Source organism: Chlamydotis macqueenii, chromosome 5, assembly GCF_036417535.1.
Source record: "Chlamydotis macqueenii isolate bChlMac1 chromosome 5, bChlMac1.mat, whole genome shotgun sequence".
In the NCBI taxonomy this organism is placed as follows: Eukaryota; Metazoa; Chordata; class Aves; order Otidiformes; family Otididae; genus Chlamydotis; species Chlamydotis macqueenii.
Genome location: NC_141560.1, coordinates 27,341,446 through 27,364,598, shown reverse-complemented (window position 1 = coordinate 27,364,598; position 23,153 = coordinate 27,341,446). Strand labels below are relative to the sequence as shown.

Sequence of the window (23,153 nt, the reverse complement as noted above, 5' to 3'; positions counted from 1 at the left end):
AAGAGGAAAATAATTATGAGCTTCATTAAGAAAAAACATAATTAGAATAAATAAAATAATGTTGAAAAAATATGTACTTTCTGTCTTTGTACTGCATTATTTACTAGTTCACTATGCCTTTGCTAACCTTTTCTCTGGTAACACTAAAGAATTTTTTAATATTCTTACAAACTTCAGTGTTTGCATTCATCATCATATGCAGAGCTTGAAACAGAGATGTAATTTCACCAAGGCATTGCCATCGTGTCAGCCATTTCTGTACCTACCTGCAATTGTTGCTTTCTAAATGTGAGATCCATGGCAGAGTAGTGGTCCTGTGTTTTCTGTCAGGACATAAAGCATCTAAAAAATGTCTGGATCCTATCCCACATGAAACAGCAGCTGTGAACCAGAAGGGAGATATATTGGAATCTGCTTGTAGTGAACTTGGATACAGTAAAATTCTGTTTATACTGAAGTAGGGTGAAATCTCACGCAGGCTCACTACAGCGTGAGATGTAAATTGTGACTGTGTGCTCTTGCCTGTGGAGATGATTCACCATCCTAGCAGGAGTGGTGGTGTGAAACAGAAAATGTTGATGCTCAGAGAGTGACCACACAGATTTAGCAGCATTTGTTTGAATCTTTTTTATTTTGAAATACTAACAGGATACACATTAGACTTCTAAGAGAGCACTGTTCTAGTTCATAGAGCAAATACACATTTTAAGTGTGTGGTGTATGTAGATAAATACATGTATGCACACACATAACCTGGACATTTTTATTCAATAGGTAATTACGACAATCTGTGGGATGCTAAATATTTTTAGCCTATGCTCTGTAGAATGGCTATGACTATAATTTCCAGTATTTAATTAATGTTTCTAATTCCTGGTTACAAACAAAGAAGTAAGACAGCGATGCAGAATTCACCAGGAGTGTTGGTGCAGCGCCACAGACCCCCTGCAAGTTTGTCCTGCCAGAGAAGCCAGGAGCCAGCTGGTGCAGCCCCAGGAGTGAAATGGGGATGACCTGGAGAAGGTGGCTGGAAAAGCCTGTGAATTAATTAATGTCTCTGCCAGCAGAGGAAGCAAAACATTTTAACATGTCCTTCCTGCTGGAACCTCTGAAATTGAGGAGTGGCTACTGATGTCCATGAAATCAGAGGAGGTTATAATGTAATACCAAATCAGTATTGGCCAGTTATCAGTAAAAGCTGAGGCCACTTTTGATGGCTTTTTTTCCAAGAAATGTTCTATTTTTCTGCAACACTTGCAGCTGGAGTGAATTCTAATGCAATTTGTTTATTGAAGGCTTCTAATTTTTCTCATAATGTAATGACTCTAGCTCAGGAAAGTGTAGCACTCTGCGTGCAAGCACTGTCACACTTGCACACTCACATAGTTGTGTAAGGTGGCAGTGGAGGGTGCGCATGTAGAATTTCTATGTAATCCTCTAAAAGTAAACAGGAATCCACAAAATAATGGTGCAATGCTAAAATATATAGGTATGAAAATAAACATAAATGGTGAGAAGTACACTGCTTGTGCACTTTGTCGAGGTAGTTCTTACTATGAACAAAACAAATGTAAAAGTGATGTAAAACAGAAATTCGTACTTCATTTGTCCAAAATTGTTTATTAAAGACACCTTTTCTTTTTATTTGTTTGGTTTTTTTTTCTTTTAAGGAGGAAGACAGGAGCTTTACAGATTTGGATAAAATACTTCAGTGTGTTGAATACAAAAGAAAACTAAACAGTGTTCTTAATACAGTACTATCAGCAGATAGTTTTGTCAAAGGAAATTACTATCTCTCATAAAAGAAATACTACCCTTAATAACATTTGCTTTACCCCTTAAGGTGTGGTTTTTTGGCTGCCTGACTTTGTGACTGGAACACACCCTTTTTTTGAGTAGTCCTGGATTTCCCTCTAGCATTTCTGAACACGCTTTCTCTGCTTTTGTAGTTGCTCACTTCGTTTTGTTCCTCAGCTGATGCTGATAAATAAGTAGATCGATGACACAACAAAACCAAACAGTTCTTACTAGCATTTGACACAGTTGAAAAGCATACAAAAATAGAAAGAAATAAGGAGAGAGCATTTATTAAGTGGTTAGTCCCCCTCTTCTGCAAGTAAAACTAATCTGCCTTCCGAGTACGGGCACTGTGTGCATTTCACATCAACGTCCAAGACGTTCTCCAGTACTGGCTGGAGGGTCTAATCTTCCCCAGCATGATCCAAGCAGTGCGGCTGAAGAACAAGAATGAATATTTGAATAATCACACCACAATGTGAGGTGACCCTCCGACAGGGGACTGGCCACATACACATATGGATTTTGGGAAGACGCTCTGATGCTCCTTTTTAACACAGCTGTGAGAAGAATGTGGCTAAGACCCAGTAGTCTTTCTGGAGTATAGCTGGCAAAGGAAACCATGAGGAGAAGAGAATTTAACACATGGGTGTAAGAGAGTCCGCTTCATTGATGCGATCTGAGGGGAATATCTAATGACTGGAAGAATCAAACTTGGCAATGAAAACACAAAGCTCCTTTCATCAATTCAAACGCAGACTCTAAAGCTGCAGATGGTTACCTCCAGCCTTGCCTATTCAGTGTGGGGTTGTATAAAATGGCACTTTGGTGAATACTAATAGATCAAAACAAAGATTTAATAACATAAAGATGTGATGTTCATTTTTAAATGAGGATACAGGTCAGTGTCTCAGAAAAGAGTGAAATAAGTATCTTTATGTATGGGTCTAAAGTCTCTGGAGATTTTTAACTGCAAACACGGTATCTTTAGTGTGCAGATTGTATTCAGTACAACACTGCTATGCAGGGAGCAGGCTAAGCAAAGTTTCTGAATTATTATACTAACTGAGCCTCTGTGCAACATGCAAATGTTGTTAACTAGTTATCTCCCTTTTAAAATCATACCTACATATATTTAGTTGAAGTATACATTGTGGCTTGTATGCTTTCAGTCACTGGTTGTAGATAAGAATGGAGCTAGTTAATTAGAAATTGCAGGCAGAAGCACTGCACAAAAGAAACAAGTTGTACATTCACTGGGACTTAAGGCTGTTTGTTTTGGAGGAGCCACCAAATGTCAGAGAACTCGACCAGTTTTATTTAAAATTTTGGAGATACCTTTCTTTAATTTTCATACTTCAAAACAATGAATACAATTTAATGTCTTACTTTATTAAGATGTTACGTTTAGATGTTCAGATTTCCCTATTAAAACTAGACTGCTTTTTTTTAACTTACAAAACTATATTGTGGTGAATGTCAGATCAACACATTAACTACTGGAGGCTAGAAGTACAGCTTCATAGATATTAATAGTTTCACTGATTTGTGTCAGTGAATAGTTTAGCAGATGTCAAAAGTTATTTTGCTTTTAATAAAAATCATTGTGCTGCCTGCTGCTGTGAAGTTCTGCTGGGATTGACCAGTTGGTAATCTTTTGATATCATATAGGGAATAATTTAATTGGTGCTGGCATTTTGAAATGTAAAGTTCTGATGACTTGTTGAAGAATGTGGATGTAGAGCTAGTTTCTTAGTTACAGCAAATTGGCTTAGCTGTCGCACTGAGTTGCATTCGTTTGTCCCAGTTAAGGATATGACCTGTAGTTTATTGAGAAACAGATGCTGGTGTCTACATTGAAAAGAAAAGTGAGTAAGGGCAAAGTGCTAAAAATCTTTTACTTACTACAGCAAGCCACAGAAGTCGATGGTTGTGAGAGCTTGTATGGAAGGAGATGGGGAGCCGAGAATGACAACTCTTGAAGAAGTGTAAGATGCCAGTGAAAATTAGCAATAGTTCTGGACTTTCAGAACTGGATCAAAAGTTATTAAAGGAGACTCAACATGGAAAAAACTGCTTGATGAGGACTGATGTGCTGGCTGCCTCATGCAATGATTAAAAGCAGATTATAAGCTCTATGGGGCCCATAAGAGATACACAATCTCCACAGGCGGGGTTTTATGGTGTTTAGGAAACCCAGACTAGCCAGATGGAAGATTCCCAGACACGCAAAACTACCACATACCCTGAAGAATTCTGCAGAGTGCAGCAGAGCTGATGCAAAGTTTCTTTGGCATGCAAGACATGAATAGGAATATGAAAAAGTCTAAAACACAAAATCTAGTAACAATCACATCATATCATGTATAAAAATATTATCATTAGCTAGGATAGCAATAACAGGCAGTGTGAATTTAATGGATTTAGGGGCAATAGGCTTGGAAGCAGCCTGCTTTAGGAATTTAGTGAGGAATTAAGGCTAATTGAAAAGTGTGAAGAAAGTAATGTGTGATCTAACTGAAAGCAGTACATAGTAGGGTCAGAATTTATTTAAATACTTAGAATTCTGTGCTAACGCCAGTGACTCCTCTCAGAAAAATTCCCCTCAGACTCCACTAATATGCATGGTGAAATGATTAATTAAAAAGTCTTGTCGAGATACCTGTTTGTTGCAGTAAAAAAACTGAGTAAACCAGTGAGATCATGTGCAGCCTCAGAGAAATTCAACATATAGAGGGAAAGCAGTTTTCTGGGTCTGGAGGAAATAAAATACTGAACTAGTATTCAAATTCAAGGTGAACTGAACAAGTTCAGTCACTGGTGGCATATTCTCTGGACTGCTGTAGATATACTGCCTTTCTGTATCTCCAGGCAGATCTTGTTTCCCTTGGTAAGGCTAATGTATGATTCATGCTGTACAAAAGGAAATATATCACTTTTGCAAAGCTGTAGTGAAATGTATTTTCCTCACTGGGTTGTATTACCTTTATTGGATGACACTTCACTTGCCAGTTTTTGAATTGCGTACTCCATGTTGCAGTCCAGGTAAAATGTGCAGGCTGTGATGGAGGGAGTGCCTGATGCTACCTACAACTAATAGAGATAGCTTCCAGGCCCAAAGAAGAGAGGATTTGGGTTAGCATAAGCAGAAAACTTCTGAGTGAAAAAAATACAATACGATTGATGCACACCAGTTGCACCAAGATCCGCACAGAGCAGCATGACCTCAGATGTTTTCTTTCAAAAGCTGCTTTGGCATCTGTGCCCCTCACACCCCAGTTTTCTTCGTGGTTGTTTGGGAGCAGAGGTATTCATCCAGGGTGTGACAGAATGGAGCTGAGTTTCATCCTTCATCTGAGGAGATCCTGGTTCAAATCTTCTGTATCTCAGAGGAATGTTTTAGCCACGCAGGTTTGGACTGGATGCCCTGTATTTCTTGCCTGAAGTAGTTCTACACAGCAGAAAATAATGCAGGCTTCTTGGATCAGAGTGCAGTGAGTAGGCTACTCACCTCTGAGAAGCGAGACCTGGTTCTGACACTTTCCTTTAGGGCTTTTTCTCAGTTTTATCCAATTCCTGTTGAACATAAGTACAGAACCAGGATCAGAACACCCATCTCCCGTTTTCCAGGTGAGTGTCCTCAATCACTGCCCACAGAATCACACCTCAAGTATAAAAACATTTCATATGTTTCTTCTCTAGAAATTCCTAGCTTCAGAAAGAGAAGTAGAGAAGATTCTTCAGCCCTGGAGTGTACAACTCTCCTGAGAAGTGCAGATGTAGGTTAAAACCAAATTTTCCTTAGCTTGGCTGAATGCTCTAGCTGATAGTATAATTTTTATACTTGGTCTATAAAGGAGGACTGGTAGCACTGCTGTTATCTTTGTCACCTTAAAAGAAACAAGTGGCCTCAGGTTAGTTTTAGAGAAGGGCAGCTTGAGGACCTCCAGACAGCTTGGAGCAAGACACTTAAAGCAAGGGGGCTGAGGTTTTTTTTTAAAAAAAAAGAACAAAAATCCTCTAGTTGGCTGGTTTAGGAGCACTCTCCACCTTAAACTAGTTGTTGTAAATCCCATCCCAAGGTGCTGCAGTGCTCTCTGTGCAGTCTGGAGGAGGAAGGTGCTGGTCCAGAGTGCACATGGAGCTGCAGATCCCATTCTCAGTACCAGAGTCCTGAAAGACAGATGTGGTGATGTTAAGAATTACTGCAGCTGAGACCCTTTGCAATACTAATGTTTTGTATCTTTTGATGTCTCCTTTTCGTTTGAAGATGGCCTTAGTAGAGCAGTTTGTGGTGTCAGTACCAGAAGTCTCACAGAGTTATAATGTGTGATATTGTCAGAGCAGATTATGGGATATCCTCCTCATGGGTGTTTTGGGTGTCATAAGTTACAGTGAGGCCTTTAGCATCTAAGTGTTTATGATCAATGCCAATGGATTATGTTCAGTGGTGTACTTAACAGAATGAAGACAAAAACTCCCAACCAAAGGGAATGACAGATGAGCCTTTCCTGCATTCCTTGCACACCCGAGAGATCCAATGACTGCAGAGAGTTTCACATAAATGAAGAATGCAAAACTGAGCATACAGTCTAAGTCAAGTATTTATTTTCTTTGTGTAGATATGGTTTACATTTACTTAACCTCTGTAAATTGTGGATTGCAGTGCAGATATTGTTTTCTTAAAGTATGAGTAGTTACAATATAAACACAAATATTTATCATCATTTGAATATTTATCATCTCAACCTTTCACGAAAATATAAGCAGTGCTGAAACTTCTTTCTCTCAACCACTAAAATGTATTCTATGAAAGTCAAATGTTTTCAGAGTCAACATAATCACAGCATCCCAGTTTTTGACCTGTGTGTTCATTTACAGTTTGCTTATAGCTGCTTCACAGTGATGGAAGTTTGTAGATTACAACATGGTTTTATTGATTTATCAGTAGCAAAATACACTAAGTATACTCAGTAAACTGGATCGGCTAGCTCTTGGGCTTGTATTGTATAATATCAGCTTGTTGTGGAATACTTCAGAACAAAATCAGAATGTTGGCATAGTTAACATCAATGGTGTAAACCAGACTTGCAAAGGCTAATATTTAGTAAGACCAATAACACAAACAAATTAGATTTTGAAGTTGTTTGCCCAATAGGAAGAAGCATGATGACATAGTATTTGTAAGCTTATAGTTAACCTTTCTATGACAAATTATTAAATAACTTTGAAAAGCAGATTGAGTGCTCCTTGAAGAACAGCAAGAAGACTTTTTCTGACTTGCTTTTTTTTCCAAGACGATAAAACAAGTGTCATAGCAAATAATCATTTACTTTAATATTTTTTATCCAAATAAAATAAGTCCATGGCATTTACATTGCCGTTACTAAATAGTATTTGGTTTGTTTGCAAGAGTCATTTATTTGTGGCTTGGCTGAAGGAATAAAAATAAATTTGCGGTTCTTTCTGTTAATACTCATACTGTTTCTTAACATATGCAAGAGATTGAATACTGTAAATGTATGTGCAGAAGCTCAACAAGAAACCCCAGACTTTCTGAAGCTTCTGAATGGCGTATAATCTTCTAAAGAATTGCTGGAACAGTTCTTTACAGCAACAAATAGAAATAACTGACTAGGACAGCAAGGTATTTAATTTTAAGCGAACTTGAAATAATTTTAATTTTTCCACTGCTTAAAATTAAGTCTACTTTTACCGAAGCAGAGGCTAGTTCTCTGAGGAAAACATTATAGTTCATGTTGCTAATCTAATACTGAGTCATTAATTAATAGCCAGATATTTCCATAAGGCTTCTAATTTTTTTAACAAGATTTTGTAGAAAAGCAGCATCAGTTGAATTTATGAGAGCTAACAACAGCTTTAACCCCATCTTTGTCACTGTTTTATTGGCAAGTTGCTCAGCCTTCCTGTTCTACATTTTTGCTGTACATGATACGGGTATAAGGATATAGATCTAAACACTGAGTTGTTGGAAGGTGTAAATCTTTAGGACCAAATTTTATCATTTCAGCTTCATATTATGGATATTTTGCCCATAAAAAGTATCAGAATTCAGCCTTTTTGAATGGAAGACAGTGCAGGTATTGGAGATATGTATAATAAAACTACTGGGTTTAGCACTTTATTCTGTGCCTAATAATGTGTGGATTTCTATCACCTCAATCTTTTATTTAATAAGATAATCACATAAATTACTCACAGGAAGTAACAGATGCACTTCTACATCTGATGAAAGGGATATTGTAAGTGGTGAACTCAACACAAAAGATGTTTTACAAATCTCCAATTTTAAACACTGAGAAAATATTTTACTCTGTCCTTTTGAAGAATACCATGACTGTTGATGTAAAGCAAAATTTTTATGCTTTCATTAGCAGAAATTAAAAAGTTTTTCTCCTACAATCAGTCCCATTCATATCACCAGCAGGCAGACTTGCCCCCGAGGCCTGGGTCTGCAAGCTTACCAGTTCCAGAGAATTAAAGCTGTCCTCAAAATGAGTTGAAGGTCCGTGCCTTCTCTCCTGAGTTAGCCTTGCTCGGGAATTTGCTCACTTCCCAGGAGCAGGAGGAGAAGCTCATTCCCAGTTGGGTGGCAGGAACATGGAGCAAAATAAGCCCAGAAGGCTGGTTAAGAACTATCTCGTGTGAACTGTCTTGCTAGAACAATGCAGAAGACAGTTGGAGACAGTCTGTCTGCTGGCTACCGGAGAAAGGTTACTGAAGCTTAGAATTGGGAAGGCTTGTTTTTACCCTAATGGCCTTAAATGATTGGTAACTTAGTAAAAAGCCTATGAAGTATTTCAAGGAGCACTACACGTGTAGAAGATGCTTTGGTCTGTGATCCTAAGTCTCAACCGGTATTTTAAACCCCCTTTTTTTGTGTGTAGATGAGCAATTAGGCATCTTGTCTGGTTTTATCCCTGTGTAGGGGACCCTCTCGCAACATCACAATAGTAGACAAGCTTCATACTAATAACATCCATCTATAACATATTGCAGACATTAAGAGAGGATGTTTCATCCATGGATTTTTTTGTTAGTCCACTACTAGGAAAGCTCAACAAGAAAGGAATAAGAGGAAAGACTCCTCTTATTTTTTCTCAAAATACTTTTCAGAAGTATGACTAAGTGTGAGTCACCCTGAAACCAGGAGAAGTCTGTGGGCACCACTGGATTACACCAGAAAGGTGGGGAGTTCACCTACCAGTCTGAGCCAGTTACAAAGGACTAATCACAAGTAGGAGCTTAGTAAAATGCTTTCCTTTTGCATCCAAAACTGTATCCACTGTTACTTGATTTCTCAGACATATGTAAAACTGATTATTTTTAATGTAAAGTGAAGAGATTTGATGATGGTTTATAGGAAGATCTTTTATCTCCGCAAGCTCCAGATTACTTTTGATCTCAAGGTTAGAACCACCTCAGGGAGGAGGAATGTAACTGAGAGCTGCCTAGAGCCAGGTTTTGTAAAATACTTGTGGAAACAAGAAAAAAGATCATGTTGTCTTTACCGTTTATGATATCAAGAGGAATCTGCCAAAGTTGTGCTTTGATGGGAGGTACTTGGGAAACAGCCTGAGTAGTACATCAGTATTTGTGATTTTACAAACTCATTGTGAACAGGACTTGACCAGAACATGCTCAAAAGACAGGAGACTGGGTTGGAGTAGGCAGCTGAGAGGTTCTGACCTGGCCTTACAAGGAAGACTTCTTTGAAAGGTGGTGGTTTCAAATTTTTCATCTCCTGAAATACATCTCAGCTGGATATAGAATAAGAGAACTGGCTAGTTGTTACCAGTTAACATGGTTCAGAGCATAGATTGAGAAGCTGAGAGAGATGGACTCCATATCCAACAATTTTAAGCTCTAATTCTGCATGTATGCATGCCTATAGTTTGGGGGTTTTTTTCTGGGTTTTTTTTTTTATTTTTGTGCACATCAGGAACCCAGTTCAGCTCAAGACTACTTGTACATAAAATTAAACATGAAAAAAAGTTTGTGGGTCTTTTCTGTTTTCTTGATTTTCTGAGCTTCAGCAAGTCATTTCACTTCTCTGCATGCTGTTTGCCACATGCAAAATACATGTAATGTAAAATAAATCTAATGTCTACCTTTTGAACACTTTAGGTAAAAGTTCTGACCATCCCTCCATGTTATGAGCATTCAAAGCAAAGAATATTTGCTTTTCAGAGGCAGTATGGCTCTCAAGGAGAAGGTGGGAGACAGTTCAGAGACAGAATAAGCTTGCCTGTGACTCATGACGCTCCAATGATACCAAACATCATTACGAGGGGCAGGACTAGTGCTCATCAGGAGTTGATAGGGAGTATTTCCCTCTTTAAATAAATAAATATTCCCTCTATAAATAAATATTCTGTGACAGAATACTTTCTAAAAGGAAGATATATTAGCATAAGGTAAAACTGCTAGGTTTTCCTAAGCACATGACAGAGACTTCCAGGAAATATTTGGCAAGAAAATCCAGGAGACCCTTACCTATTCATATCAGCACAAACTGCGGCAATGCTGTCGCTGTAAGGCGCAGGCTTCGATGTCAAGATTTCTCCCATGAAAGAGACCAGCTGTGACACCAAATGAGTGGAAACAGTAATTGTCAGTGCTAAAGGTAATTCAAGCTTATGGAAGGAGGTATATAAAAGGTTTTTCTTGCAGAAATTGAAGTAGTAAGCTTTGCATAAAATTGGCATATAAATTGTTGGACTCAAGCTGGAGTAATTGGGTGAAATTCTGTGGTTTGATTAAAAAATCTGATTTTTGCCCTTAAATATGCCAGTATATCCTCTATTTCAATTATTGCTTCAATTTTGTAACTCTTTAGTATCATTCACATACTCAGATGTGAATGGTCCATCTAATAGTAAGAGTTCCTGCCTGGTCTAAGTGATAAGCATGTTAAAGATTTCAATTTACTGAAACACAAATGAGGTTATAGCATAGTTGTTTCAGGGTTTATTTTTGTTTCTCATAAGCAGATTTATTTTATGCTATACATGTATGCTGTCCTGAGAAAGCATTTGGAAGCAAATGAGTGATACCTTTCACATGGTGGCATTAAATCCAGCATAGATGCAAAGTCCTGATTCTGTATTATCCTGTACTGTGTAGCAATCTACCTCAATGCAAAGCAGGGTGAAATGCTGTCAAAATAGACCAACTGTGTTTACCACTCACTTTTCCTGCTGCTAGTGATGGCACAAGGTGAATAGTAATGGTGAGCTAGCTCATAATCTTCCAAACAGAAGGTAGAGAGCAAACAATTTGACAAGATTAGTTATTGTGGACCACAGATAAAGGCTTAATATTTTAGCCAAGGCCTGGGTAAGCCAGGTTTATTTTGAAATGTGTCTGCTGTCAGGAGCCCAACTGGCTGTATTTACTTCTAAGTTTAATCATATACAGAATTACTCTTTTGGGTTGAGAAGACGCTGAAAGGGATTTAATAGGAATGCTTGTTTTGTGACAGTGCTTTTCAGAGGGAGAATGGTTTGCCCTGCCAAATTTAAGGCCTGTAAGTTTAATGGAATACACTTTTTGGAGTGACATTACAAACAGTGTTGGGCAGGCCGGAATTGGCGGTGGTGCCGGGAGTGATTAGATTCAACACTGTGGTCTACCACAGTTTAGAGCTTGCTGATGCTGCTAAATCAGTCTCTAAGACTTGTGTTTTAAGACCAGAAAGGACCATTAATACCGGTCAGTCCAGCCACCTGTCTAACACAGGGCACTGAATTTTACTCAGCAATTCCTGTATCAGGTTCAAAACCACTGCTGAACTCCAGTGTGTCATTTAGAAAGACACCCAGTCTCCGATCAAAGATGCAGAGGGAACTTTGTTGAGCAGAGAGAGGCAGCCTGGTGTATCTGAACCACGTGTAGTCTTTACCACTGTGATGATTTACGAAGGAATTGTTACAGACTGGTGTATTCCTATTAAATGCAGCTGGGAATGTTTTTTAGTGAGTTGATCAAAAATTATTGTTGTTCAAAAGGCAGGCTTTTGAGGTGGAAAAAATAATACCTGAATTGAGGACTAAGAGTAATTAAAGATTCACTGAGCCACTCGGAGGTAAGAGGGCGATGCCTCTGTAGCGTGGCAGATAGGCTGCTCACTGCAAGGTCATACTCTTACATTCCAGGCTTTGATCTCATGAATATTTAAGCATTTTATTCAATAAGAGCAGCCTCAACATTTGAAACTGAGCACAAGCCACTCCAGCACTTGGTGTTAGCACCGTGCTTCTCCCTTGAGAGGGAAGCAGCTGGAGTCCAGTTCACTCATACAGAGCTGAACCAGTTTTCTCCAGCCTCTTGGGTAAATGATCCTCTCCAAGTGACTGGTTTCTGGGTGAGACTAATATCACAACAGCCTCTCTTCTCTGTGCCATTTGTTCCCTTGACTTTTACAGAAAACATACAAAAAAGAGTATTCCATTTAGGATTTGATTAAATATATCCAAGAGGAAGACTAAAGGAAAGGAGAGGAAAAAGAAAGAAAATAAGAAGTTTTTTTTTATTCTGAGATTAAATTAAGTGAATTTGTTTGTATGACCACTCACCAAACAGTCATTCACTGAACTCTACCACTAAACTGCTTGTAATGCTTTTTTCCAATGCATTTTATTTACCTAATATATTTTCAAATGCTTGGTTTATAAAAGGAATTAATGTTAGCAAAACACATTCCACAAGAAGCCAGAAATCACACAAGTAAGGCCATCTTCATAGTCTGAGCCTAATCTTATCTACTGGAAAGATAACCAAGGGTTATAGTTTAGGTTTATAAGCCTTTATATAGCATTTCAAAATCCAAGAGGGTTTTGTTTTTATCACTTAACTCCTCCATCTGCAGGTAGAGGCTATTGTTTTTGGCTAGTCTGTATATTGCTTTGCAGATTAGGACATAGGCTACTTGAAGGATGCCCTTTTCTTTCAGTTGAGTATCCATTTTGGCTATTTCTGGGGCATGATGCCCTGGAAGATCACTCTGTGATGGTGTAACTCTGTCATATTCAGAACTTGTGGATAAATGCCACTCTTCTTTTTTGGGGTTAGTTCCTTTGGCCAGAGATGGAGCAGTGTGGGAGGATGTACTGATCTACATGGATTTACGTAGTTGCAGAATTTTTACTAATCCCAGGCTACAGTTTAGAGCTAAATTTCTTCAGCAGAATGCGTGAAAGAGGAGAGCAAGCCAAAAATGTACATAGGAGTCAGCACTAGAGATCAGTACATAATGTTTTTGCAACTACACATCCAGCTTCTGGGCTTCTGGAACAAACTTCTCTGTCAGTAAGGATTTTAAGTCTACTATATACAGACTGATTCTAAAACCAAGATTATTTATACTCAAGGGAGTAATGCTCCGTAAGGCTTTGCTAAAAATCAAAGCAGATTGTCAAACAGTTCAGGAGCTACATAAGAACATTCCATATAACAACACACACTCCATACAGGAATTTTGTCAGATGTATGCATAGGAGATAGAGAACACCATTTGAAATAACTGGAAGAGGAGTTGAGAATGGTTGAGAATTTCTCTTGGGAAGACATACCTAGCAACATTCTTGTTTAGGTAGCCTTCCTCTGAAGATAAGTACCTTCTTAATGCTTAGCAACACTTTTAAAAGTATATATTTAAGCTGATTATATCATAGCAGCAAGCCTGTCAAGTAAATCTTTTTTATTTCAATATTAAAACACAGATTCACCTGATAAATTTCAAATTTGTATTGAGGAATCATTAAGCCACTGCAATTCACGACTCTTCACAATGATGCATCTTTTGCTAACTTAAAAATAGTGATGGACCAGATGTCTGTTTCTTAGTTTGTGGTTTTTTTACTTTTCCTTTTCATGGAAGCACTGAGATAACCATTACAAAAATGGGTAGTGTTGGTAAAGAATATTTCTTACTCTCATCTTTGTGCTTTTCATGAACGTAAATTCTATCTATGCCAAAAAGCACAGGACTTTCTGACTTTGGGTATGTGCAATTCAGTACAAATAAAACTGAAGTTGTACCTATCCATCTGAATAAATAGCTTGTTCCTATATTTTATACACCATTTTGCATGCACACATACAGTAATTGTGTAGAAAACGCTGAAGTGGCATTTGGTAAGAGAATTTATTTGTTTATGGACAAATTTTCTAGAATTATTTAAGTACCAAGAAATAGGATAGGTAACCTACTGGGATCTTCTGAAATCTCTAGGGAAGACATTGAAATCTGTGAGAATGAGGAATGAGACCTTAAGAGGGTTTATGGAACATTCCTAAAGGTGTCTGTCTGTCCTTGCACATTTGGACCTTCAATGCTGCAGCAGAGTTGTCCATCGCATTCTGTGACCTAAAACACTAGCTGAAATACTTCTTGAGTAATTTGTTTGATTGCTTCATGAGATGCAAATTCAGTGAGTGTCTGTACTTACATCTCAGGACAATATAGTGTCTTATTATGCATTTAATTTATACTATGAAGACTGTTTCCTTTGCAAGCAAAAAGACACATGTCATTTCTTAAATCTCTGTCTTCGTATACAATCACACATAGACAGTATTCTTTTCAGTTAAGTAAAATACAGTAAAATTATACTGGCAGATAAATCATGATTGCATAAAGTAATAAATGTTGCTTTCTTCAGGTCATTGTCTTCTGTATTTTGAATAAAATTCTGCAAACACCGACTTTTAGCGTAGTTCCCAGCACCTCCCATTTGTCTGTTTAGATATTTAAGTCACCTTTGATCTTGAGGCATAAGACTATTCCTTCAGTTTACCACTGATTAAAATGCTCAGCCTCCAAAAGAAGCTGCCTGCAGCATCTCACCAGGCTGGGTACAGAGCCTCATCGACAAGGGGTCATTCTGCCACCCTCACCCCTTGCAGGTAGTACCTCATCGGCACAAACAGCCCTGTTAGCTGCCTTCTATTACTCACAAAGAAAAATGTTGCTTAGTGTGAGTCGGGATGGCAGAGTTAGGCCCTTGGTGAACAAAGAGTTGGGGATTATCGTTCCGAAAAGCCCCCTGTGGCCTGTATCAAGAGTTATTAACCAGTGATTCAGCCCATAGCATTATTTTGTAGGCTTAAGTGGGATTTCGGTGGTATATTGGGTCTTGTATCTGTGTAGGGGTGAATTTTGCCCTCTGTTATTTTATCTTACAACTAGCTGTTACAGTTTCTCTTTTACATTATTGTTTAAATCTCTTTCAAAGGTATGGTTTCTTAATCCCCTGCAGGTTTTTTTCTCTCTTCTAATAAAGAACAAATAAATTTGTGAATCTACACATGACTGAAACAAAAGGAAAATAAGCCCTGCATTGGAGCAGGATACCTCATTTTGATGATTTCAGTCATCATTCGTTTGAAAAGCAGAAGCTATGATTGTTAAGCCTCATTATTTTCAATGAAGCCTGACAGTTTCAAGGTTAAACAGAAGACAGCTACTTTCATCCCGGTGGTATTTCTCTTCAAACATGGGCAGCCCTTCACCAACTTGTCTGCTCTGGTGTGCAGTGTCATTGCTTGGTCACAGAGTGGTGCACATCTAAGCCCAATTGCAGGACAGCGTGTAAGCGTTGACCTCCAACCTGTGCCTCCCCAAATGAAACCTCAGTTATCAAAGTCATTTTTCCGCCACTTGTATAAGACATGCAGTATTTCTTTTTAACTGAGCAGTGACTTAAATAAGTCATGATCTCAGATTTTACTATTTTTCTCCTGTCTCCCAGAAAACAATTCGCAGCCCAAACCTTAGGTTTGTCCAGACAGTTTGAAATGTTCCTCCTGTGCCTTATGTCTCTGAAGCACATTAGATAGGGAGCTGGTGTGAGAGAGAAAGAGACCTCCAGTGATAGTTAAAGTGGCTGAGAAAGCTGCAGCATTTCTGAATGTACATCCTGTTAAAAGTGAGGACTGATCTGCCATTGCTTTCTGAAATTGCGCGTAGACTAACAACTGATTTAACAGGGAAACTTCTCTGTAAGAAAGGCTGAGGAAACTGTGACCTATCAGTAACTGAATTAAAACTCTTAGAACCCAGAAAACATTGATTTATCCATTTTGAGAATACTTTCAGCAGCAAATAACTTGTGAAAGCCCTGACTTTGTACTTGTATGGACTGACTGCACTGAGTTATGACTGTCTGGGTGCTGCCTCCGTAAAGATAAAGAAGTGCAGCAGATGTATGTTACAAAAACAGGGAAAATACACTGAGTGGTTAAAAAAGAAAAGTGATACATCAAAAACTGAAGGGATAGTAGTAGCTAAACAGTAGTTTTTCACCTGTGCTTTCAGTCCTTTAGAGTCTCTGTGGGACAGCTAGAACCAGCTGAACTTTCTACATCCATTTCCTGGTGTCTGATAATTACATTAGGGTGGTGAATTCTTAATCTCGTTTCAGGAATTAAGTCACCTGGTGAGTACAATGAAAGGTGTAGCTTCATGGTGCTCAGTGGTTCCTGGAAAACAAGTGTTTCAATACGTACCATGTGCGTTAGTCATGACTTGTGGCAATAAATCAAAGACGTGCTAATTAATTTTCCTGCACTGAAGTTACTAATGCATCCATGAGATAGATTGAATTTTGCAGTTTTGATAGAGCTGTGTTATTTTTGTTTCCTATCTATCTGCATTCCTCATGTTGTATAACGTACCAAAAAAAAACCCCAACCCTGTGTTTTCAGATAAGAAAAAATGGTCCACTTTGCAACAGTGAATGCGGCTATTTGAACCTGCAACTGGTTTTATCCATTATGGAAGTTATGTGTATAATATTCTGGACATGGCTCTAAAAGTGTTCTGCTACACACAGTGTCTGCTTTTATATAGTTAGTTTATTTGTGGGAGATCTTTCATTGAGGGATTCCATAAAATACAGATAAATTGACGAAATATCTTGAATGCATTATTACTGGAGTGCTGAAGATAAATGTGTCCAAATGGAAAACTCTGAACAAATTTAGTCCTTTGCATTTGCCTACGTACTTTAACAAAAGGAAAGAACAAATTAAGCCAGTGAGATGCTAATAGCCTGTGCCTTAAAACTAAGAGAGGAGTAGGCGGCTCTCTGTCCTGCTTATTTAGACTGTTAAATTTTCTGTAGTTGTTTTGACATAGTAATCATGCAGGCCACCTTCAAAATGTCATTGTCCACATCCTCAGAAACGTAACTGGTTGAGTATTTTGAAAAAGTTTTTAACATAAAACACATGGAGTTTTAGGCCTAAATTTATAAACTGGACAATGAAATTATCTATTGGATCACGGGCAGGGTATTTTTTAAGAGGAATCAGCAGCTAAGTGTTATATTTAACAGGAGCCGTGGCCCACTGGTATTTTTAAAAGTGCAAGAATTGAACGTCCTGCTGACACCGAAGTGCATATGTGCCACAGGACCGCTGCACAGGGTTTTGTGTTAATGCTTTACGGGGACCTCAGATACTACATATACTACAAAAGAGAAGCGAGTTGATCCGTATCACTGACTGCAAATGGGTTAGGTTGTAGGTTAAAAAGTTTTCCGTAAGTTGTCTGCATTTTCCCTTAATGTCTGTCTTTTACAGTAGTGCTTTGTTCCTGAGCGTGACCACCACCAGGACAGCTTGGTTCAGTGCAAACACTGTCTCTTTCAGCCAGAACATTCCTAACGTTTGCCTCCTTTTTTTTTTTTTCTCTCCTCTCCCTCTCCCCTGCCCCCTCTCAGGTTGGAAAGGCTGGTGGACGTCCTGAGGAAGAAGGTTGGAGCAGGGACCATTAGGACCGTGATCTGATTGAAAGCTCTAGTCTAAGGAAGCATTCACATCTGGTGACCAGGCTGCTTCATTCAGCACTGTGTAAACACTAAAGCCTTAACTTAGCAAACAGTTGTTAGAAGTGGGACACTCCAGCGACATTCCAGGCTAAGATAAAATCAAATCATAGATGTTAACTACTTTGCTGCTGAGTTCTGTGATTTGTTGAAATGTTTCACTGCAAACATATATTTGTTTCTAAGCAGATGCATTGTGGCACTGTGTACTGTGAAAAATTATGTAGATGCTTATTTTAACAGTCTGTCCTCTCTGTTAGTAGACTATAGTTTGCTGCAGGGCACAGCTTGATTCTGTTTTCAAATATTGCAGGCTTCAGGTGCAAAATCCTGCAAAGCAGTTTCAAAATTTAAATATCTTCTGTTATTTGTGAGACTGCAAACAGTCCAGTATTTGTATGTCAAATATGTTAATTGATAAAGTAGGTTCACATTCAAGAAATATCTCTGGCTGGTATACTGGAGATTTTTTTCCTCCTTACTCATAGCCCATTGAATTGCAGCTAGTGACTGTGGCTACATCTAAGGGAAGGACATATGTATAGCTTTATACAATGGTCGAGTAGCTACTGCTAGTACATGGCATTTTCAGCATACATTAAAAACAAATGTACAGTTAGGTTTCAGTGGGGGTACAGCTTCATAAATTGCAACCTGACAGCCTTGTGACATTGTACAGTATCTCAGACAGTGGGGAAGGTTTCCTGTTTTGTTTTTAGTCACTCCTCTGTCCTTTCCTATGAGGGAAAATCTCTCAAGTATTCAGAAACCACCTTATAGAGTCAAAATACATGTTTTCAGTGTAAGGTGGGTCCCTCACCAGACTTTCAGCCTGCTTCTTCTCGATCTCTGGTTGCTTTGCAGAGCAGGAGTACCATCCAGGTTGGGTTTGAGGCCAGACTGCCAGCCCTCTGCTTTGTGTACTTCTGAAGTGCCCTGGGACTGAACTCAAAGGCAGGAGGGTGGACTCCTACACCTGGAGGGGAGAAATTGAGGAGTGAGGAGGAAAATTTGGGGTACATGGACAGTATAGACTTTACAGATACAGGAGTCTTGGACCTAGAGTTATATTTGTGACCCAAATATCTCGCTGTATTTGGTATGTCTTTGTCACATAGAATCATAGAATCACATGACCAAAGGTGAGCAGAAAGTTTGGGTCAGTACTCATATAAACCTGCTCAGGAAGGCAGCTGTAATCTCTAAGCAGCCCAAATTCAGTAATGAATCTCAGGAGCATGGTGGCCTTTAAGCTAATACCAGGACCAGCCAACTCAGGCAGGATGGATGTAGCTCCTAAGGCTTCCACTGAGCTACTCTGCTTTGTGTTTAATGTTTTGCTGTCTTCCCTCGGTAATGTTTGCTTGTACAGATGTCGTGATAGGGCAGTCTACGTGAAAAAAAAAAAAAAAAAATTAATTTTGAATAGGAGGAGACATTTTAATGCCTATTTTTCCTTTCAAGCACTTCCATGTTAAACATCACATGCAGACCTATGCTCCTTCTAGTTTCAGTTGACCAAACCTAACCCCTTGCAGGAAGATGAGTAGCATTCCTCCAAGCCAAATTACTCAGTCACTTCTAGAAACTTCTTAAGTGCTCCTTTTTGACTTTTGGTCAATCTTAAGATAGCAGTGAGTCTGGAGTCTCTTCCCCACACTTATTCAGTAGGAAGAAAATTTAATGCTTCCAGACCAGACAGCTGTCACCTGCCAGTTCTGAGCCTCTTCACCATCTCCTGTCTGCTCCTGTCCAGTGCTTGGGCGAGTCAACTGCTCTTTTTCTTGCTGTCCTTATTGAGCTTTAGTGCACTAAATGAAAGACAAGGTCTCCTGAGCTGTCAGTGCTGTTGAACCATTTCTGCTCTAAGGAAGTGATGAGGCAGGAATAAAGATAAAAATATAAGGACTACCATACTGTGCTAGATCAAAGGTCCAACTAGCCCAAAGACTGCCTTTGGCAATAATCAGTAGAAGATGCCTAAAAAAGGGTATAAAGTGAGGCCAGCATTAGTGACCTTTCTCCCAAGTGGTGTCCCAGCAGTTTGTTGTTTAGGAGCTTTCTGAGACAGAAGTGTTGTCTTTGTATTTAGCACCATTTTTTCATTACCTATTTTTAAATCCATTTAATCTTTTAGTATCTTCTTGTTCCTGTTACAAGGACTTATGTAATTAACGATGCATTGAGTGAATAAATATTTCCTTTTATTTGTTATGAACCAGCTCTATTCATTTGCTATCACCTAGTTTTTGTATTAGAAAAATTGTGAACAACCATTCCCTGTTCATATTGTTTCCATATCCCTTGTGATTTTGCATATTTGGCATCTTTTGCCCACCATCTCTTTTCCAGAGAGAAGCCCTGGTCTCTTGTAAAGAAGCTGTCTTGTGTTTTCAATTTGCCTTGTCATGCTGATCTGTTTCTTTTCCAGTTCTACCTTATTTTTTTACTGAGATACAACCAGATTTGTGCCCAGTATTGAAGATACAAACTATGACTTTAACAGTTGTCATAATGATGTTGTCTGTTTTATTGTCTATGCTATTTGTAATCATTTTTAGCATCAGATTTACCTTATGACATTATTTCTTGGAATTAATATTTCTATAATAATAACAACACTATATCTCATTTTTCAGTATTAATATTCAGCTCAGAGTTCATCATAGGGTGTATGAAGACAGAACTGTTTTCTGAATGTGTAACTTTGCATTTATAGGTACTGAATGTCATCTGTTGCTTTTGCTTGCATTCTCTGGTGACCATGAGCTTCTATTCCGTCTCTTCTCACCGCTCCTCTTTACTACTCACAGGAACATAGCATCATCACGTCTCCATCCTGAATATGGTGATATTTCTTATCACCATCTCCAAATTAATGCCCTTTTCAAGGTGATTTCTTAGTTAAGTTGAACAACATGGGCTCTGGGGCAAAGATGCCAGTAGGACAATAAGGTAACTTTCCCTAACTGTGAAAATGATGTTTATTCTTACCTATTGTTTTAATCTAACTTTTAACTACCTATTTTTCCATGTAAAGATCTTCCCTCTTACTCCTTGGCAGCTTTGATGAGGAAGCTTGCTTCCCGCTTTGGAAATGCAACTACTGAATCAGAGTTTGTTTTCCTTGCATGAATGTACTAAGTTCCTCCTTCCCTAGGAGTATCGAGAAGTCCTCACCTTGCCCCAAGTCCTTCTGCCTCTGAGCTAATAATCTTGTGAGTGCAGGCTTCATACAGCAAGACTATTTGACCTCCATCCTCTTGTGTCAGCTGGCTTTGTTTAGGAAACTAGGAGCAGCCAGGCAAAAGCAGTCCAGCAGGCTTAATGTCAGATACATCCAGTTGTGGGTAATTCTTGATTCAGTAAAATTAGGTGATAATTTTGCTTCATAATTTTCCTTTTCACACATTGTACCGAAGTGAGAAAATATTTCCTGACTCTGTCTTACATCTTGTACCAAGTAGCCTGAAATGCAGTGAGCTGTTTAGGTTTTTATCATCCTGTAGAAAAATGACTTTGAATCGAAATTAAATTAAGTGTTGATTTTTAAAATTCAGCTAGAAATGTTCGTCTTCTTTGAAAAGCACCTTGGGAAATCTACTGTGCTGAGAGGCGAAGATTTGGAAACGATTGGGTTCTCACTCTTCCTTGCTAACAACCTGGTGTGTGGTCTTTGGCAAATCCCTTAGTGACAGTCATAAAAGGTATGCAGCCCCTGAAGAAGTGCCTAGGCTCCTCAGGGGAGTTTGCAAAAGCATCTGTGTGGCTAATGTCAAAACACTTTCGCTTCTTCATCAGCTGAAGTGATCCCCAAAAGTCACACAGGTCCGGTAATGCAGGCCCAGCCTTTAATGCCCTCAGGTGAATTTCTGGCCCCGTTGAACCCAGTCTGAGTTTTGCCTTTCAGTGTAATGAGGGCGGGAATTCTGGTCTGGCGTGTAGAAATAGATGATAATAATAACAAGGGTTAATTGGCTTTTATCATATAGTTTATTCATTGAGAACTGAAGGGGAAAAGAAGCCTGCCCTATACAGCAGATAAATGCAATTGTCACTTCTGTCCTAATTTATGAAAGAAGGATGAAATTGCATCAGATTAGGTACCAGGAGTAGCAATTCATTTACCTCCCGATGGAACAGCAGTTCATGATGAAAGGTGGCTCACCATAGGCAATGCTTATGGAGACAGTTGTAATTACTGGTCCAGTTAGTGTCCCTGCTGTCTTGAAGAGCACCGAGATACCCAGAAACATTCTCCCTCTGTGAGATTCTGGGTGTTTCTCTTGATGATTCCACAGCACGTTATGCATCGGGAGCCATTTCTGGTATATGCCAGCGTAAAATATGTAAATAGCGTCATGTTGGCTCAGAGGAAGAGCGTTATTAATGCTTTTCAGCACTGTAATTATATTCATAGTAAGCCTTCCCTAAGCCCTCACTAATTAACAATATTGTGACAAATCAACTTTAACAGAAAGGAACTGTGGACCTTTAGTCATTTAGTACTGTTTTTCATTCAGCCCACAGCCCAAAATTGGTAGCACAGTTTTCTGTAAAAAAAACAGGGAAACTGCTGATATTTGAAAAGTTCAGAGCCAGCTCAGTCTTGTTAGTGGAATCCTGTAGATGAAGTCCATTTGATTCCACTTTAAATATATTCACAGGAAAGTAAGACTAAATATATTCACAGGAAAGTAAGACTCATTACTTAATGATTAAAGTAGGGAAATATTAAAACTGCATTTATAAATAAGCCATCATATTGAAATAGTTTAGTAATGTCAATATGTTGTCACAGGCACATTTATTTCTTTCTTTATTCCAAATCACAGGATATTTTACAAGATACCTTAATTTACAAATTAAATGGCTTTATAAATATTCTTATCAGGTGATCAAGATTTGTAACATCTTTAATCCATGTACACAAATGAACTTGCTATCTAAATGTCAGGATTTCTCTGTGCCTTTATTTTGTTCAGTTAGAATAATTCCAGATGAAAGCTGTTAGATCTGTTGGTTTTTTCCTTTTTATTTTGTACCCTCAAAGTTTTTTCCGCCCATGCAAGAATAAACTGTGAGACATATGAAATGACTGGCCAGCGGTTTCTCTGATAATGTGCTTGCGATGATCGCAGCATTACATGTACTGACTCTTATCGCTGTGCCGTTTCACATCAGGTCTGCAGAACTGAACTTTCTCTGTTTATTCTTCTCATGCATTGGTAAATAAAATGTATTCATAAGTCCAAAAAACCAAAGTGGTGTTCTCATATTAGGTTGATTATAAGTCAGATGTTGAGCTTCAGTGGTCTAAACATTTCATTCCTCAATTTTGTTGGGAGCACACGTGTTCTGGGAGGCTTTTAAACAAATACTTGAAATGGTTGAAAGATTTACATTGCCAATGCCTAGCTAAATATGTAGTCTTTAGAAAAGACATGGTTTATTTTGGCACCATTTGAAAAACTCAGATATTTTAAACATTTGTTAAGTTTG

At 38.5% G+C, this 23,153-nt stretch overlaps 1 protein-coding gene across 1 annotated transcript in view; it reads left to right on the top strand.

Moving 5' to 3' along the window:
- MIPOL1 (mirror-image polydactyly 1) overlaps positions 1 to 22,329 on the top strand; it is a 198,703-nt gene extending 176,374 nt beyond the window's left edge. The window contains exon 12 of the mRNA XM_086748888.1: positions 17,547 to 22,329. Within this exon, the coding sequence (XP_086605014.1) occupies positions 17,547 to 17,613 (67 nt within the window). The 3' untranslated portion in view covers positions 17,614 to 22,329. The remainder of the gene's footprint in view (positions 1 to 17,546) is intronic.
- Positions 22,330 to 23,153: the final 824 nt, after the last annotated feature.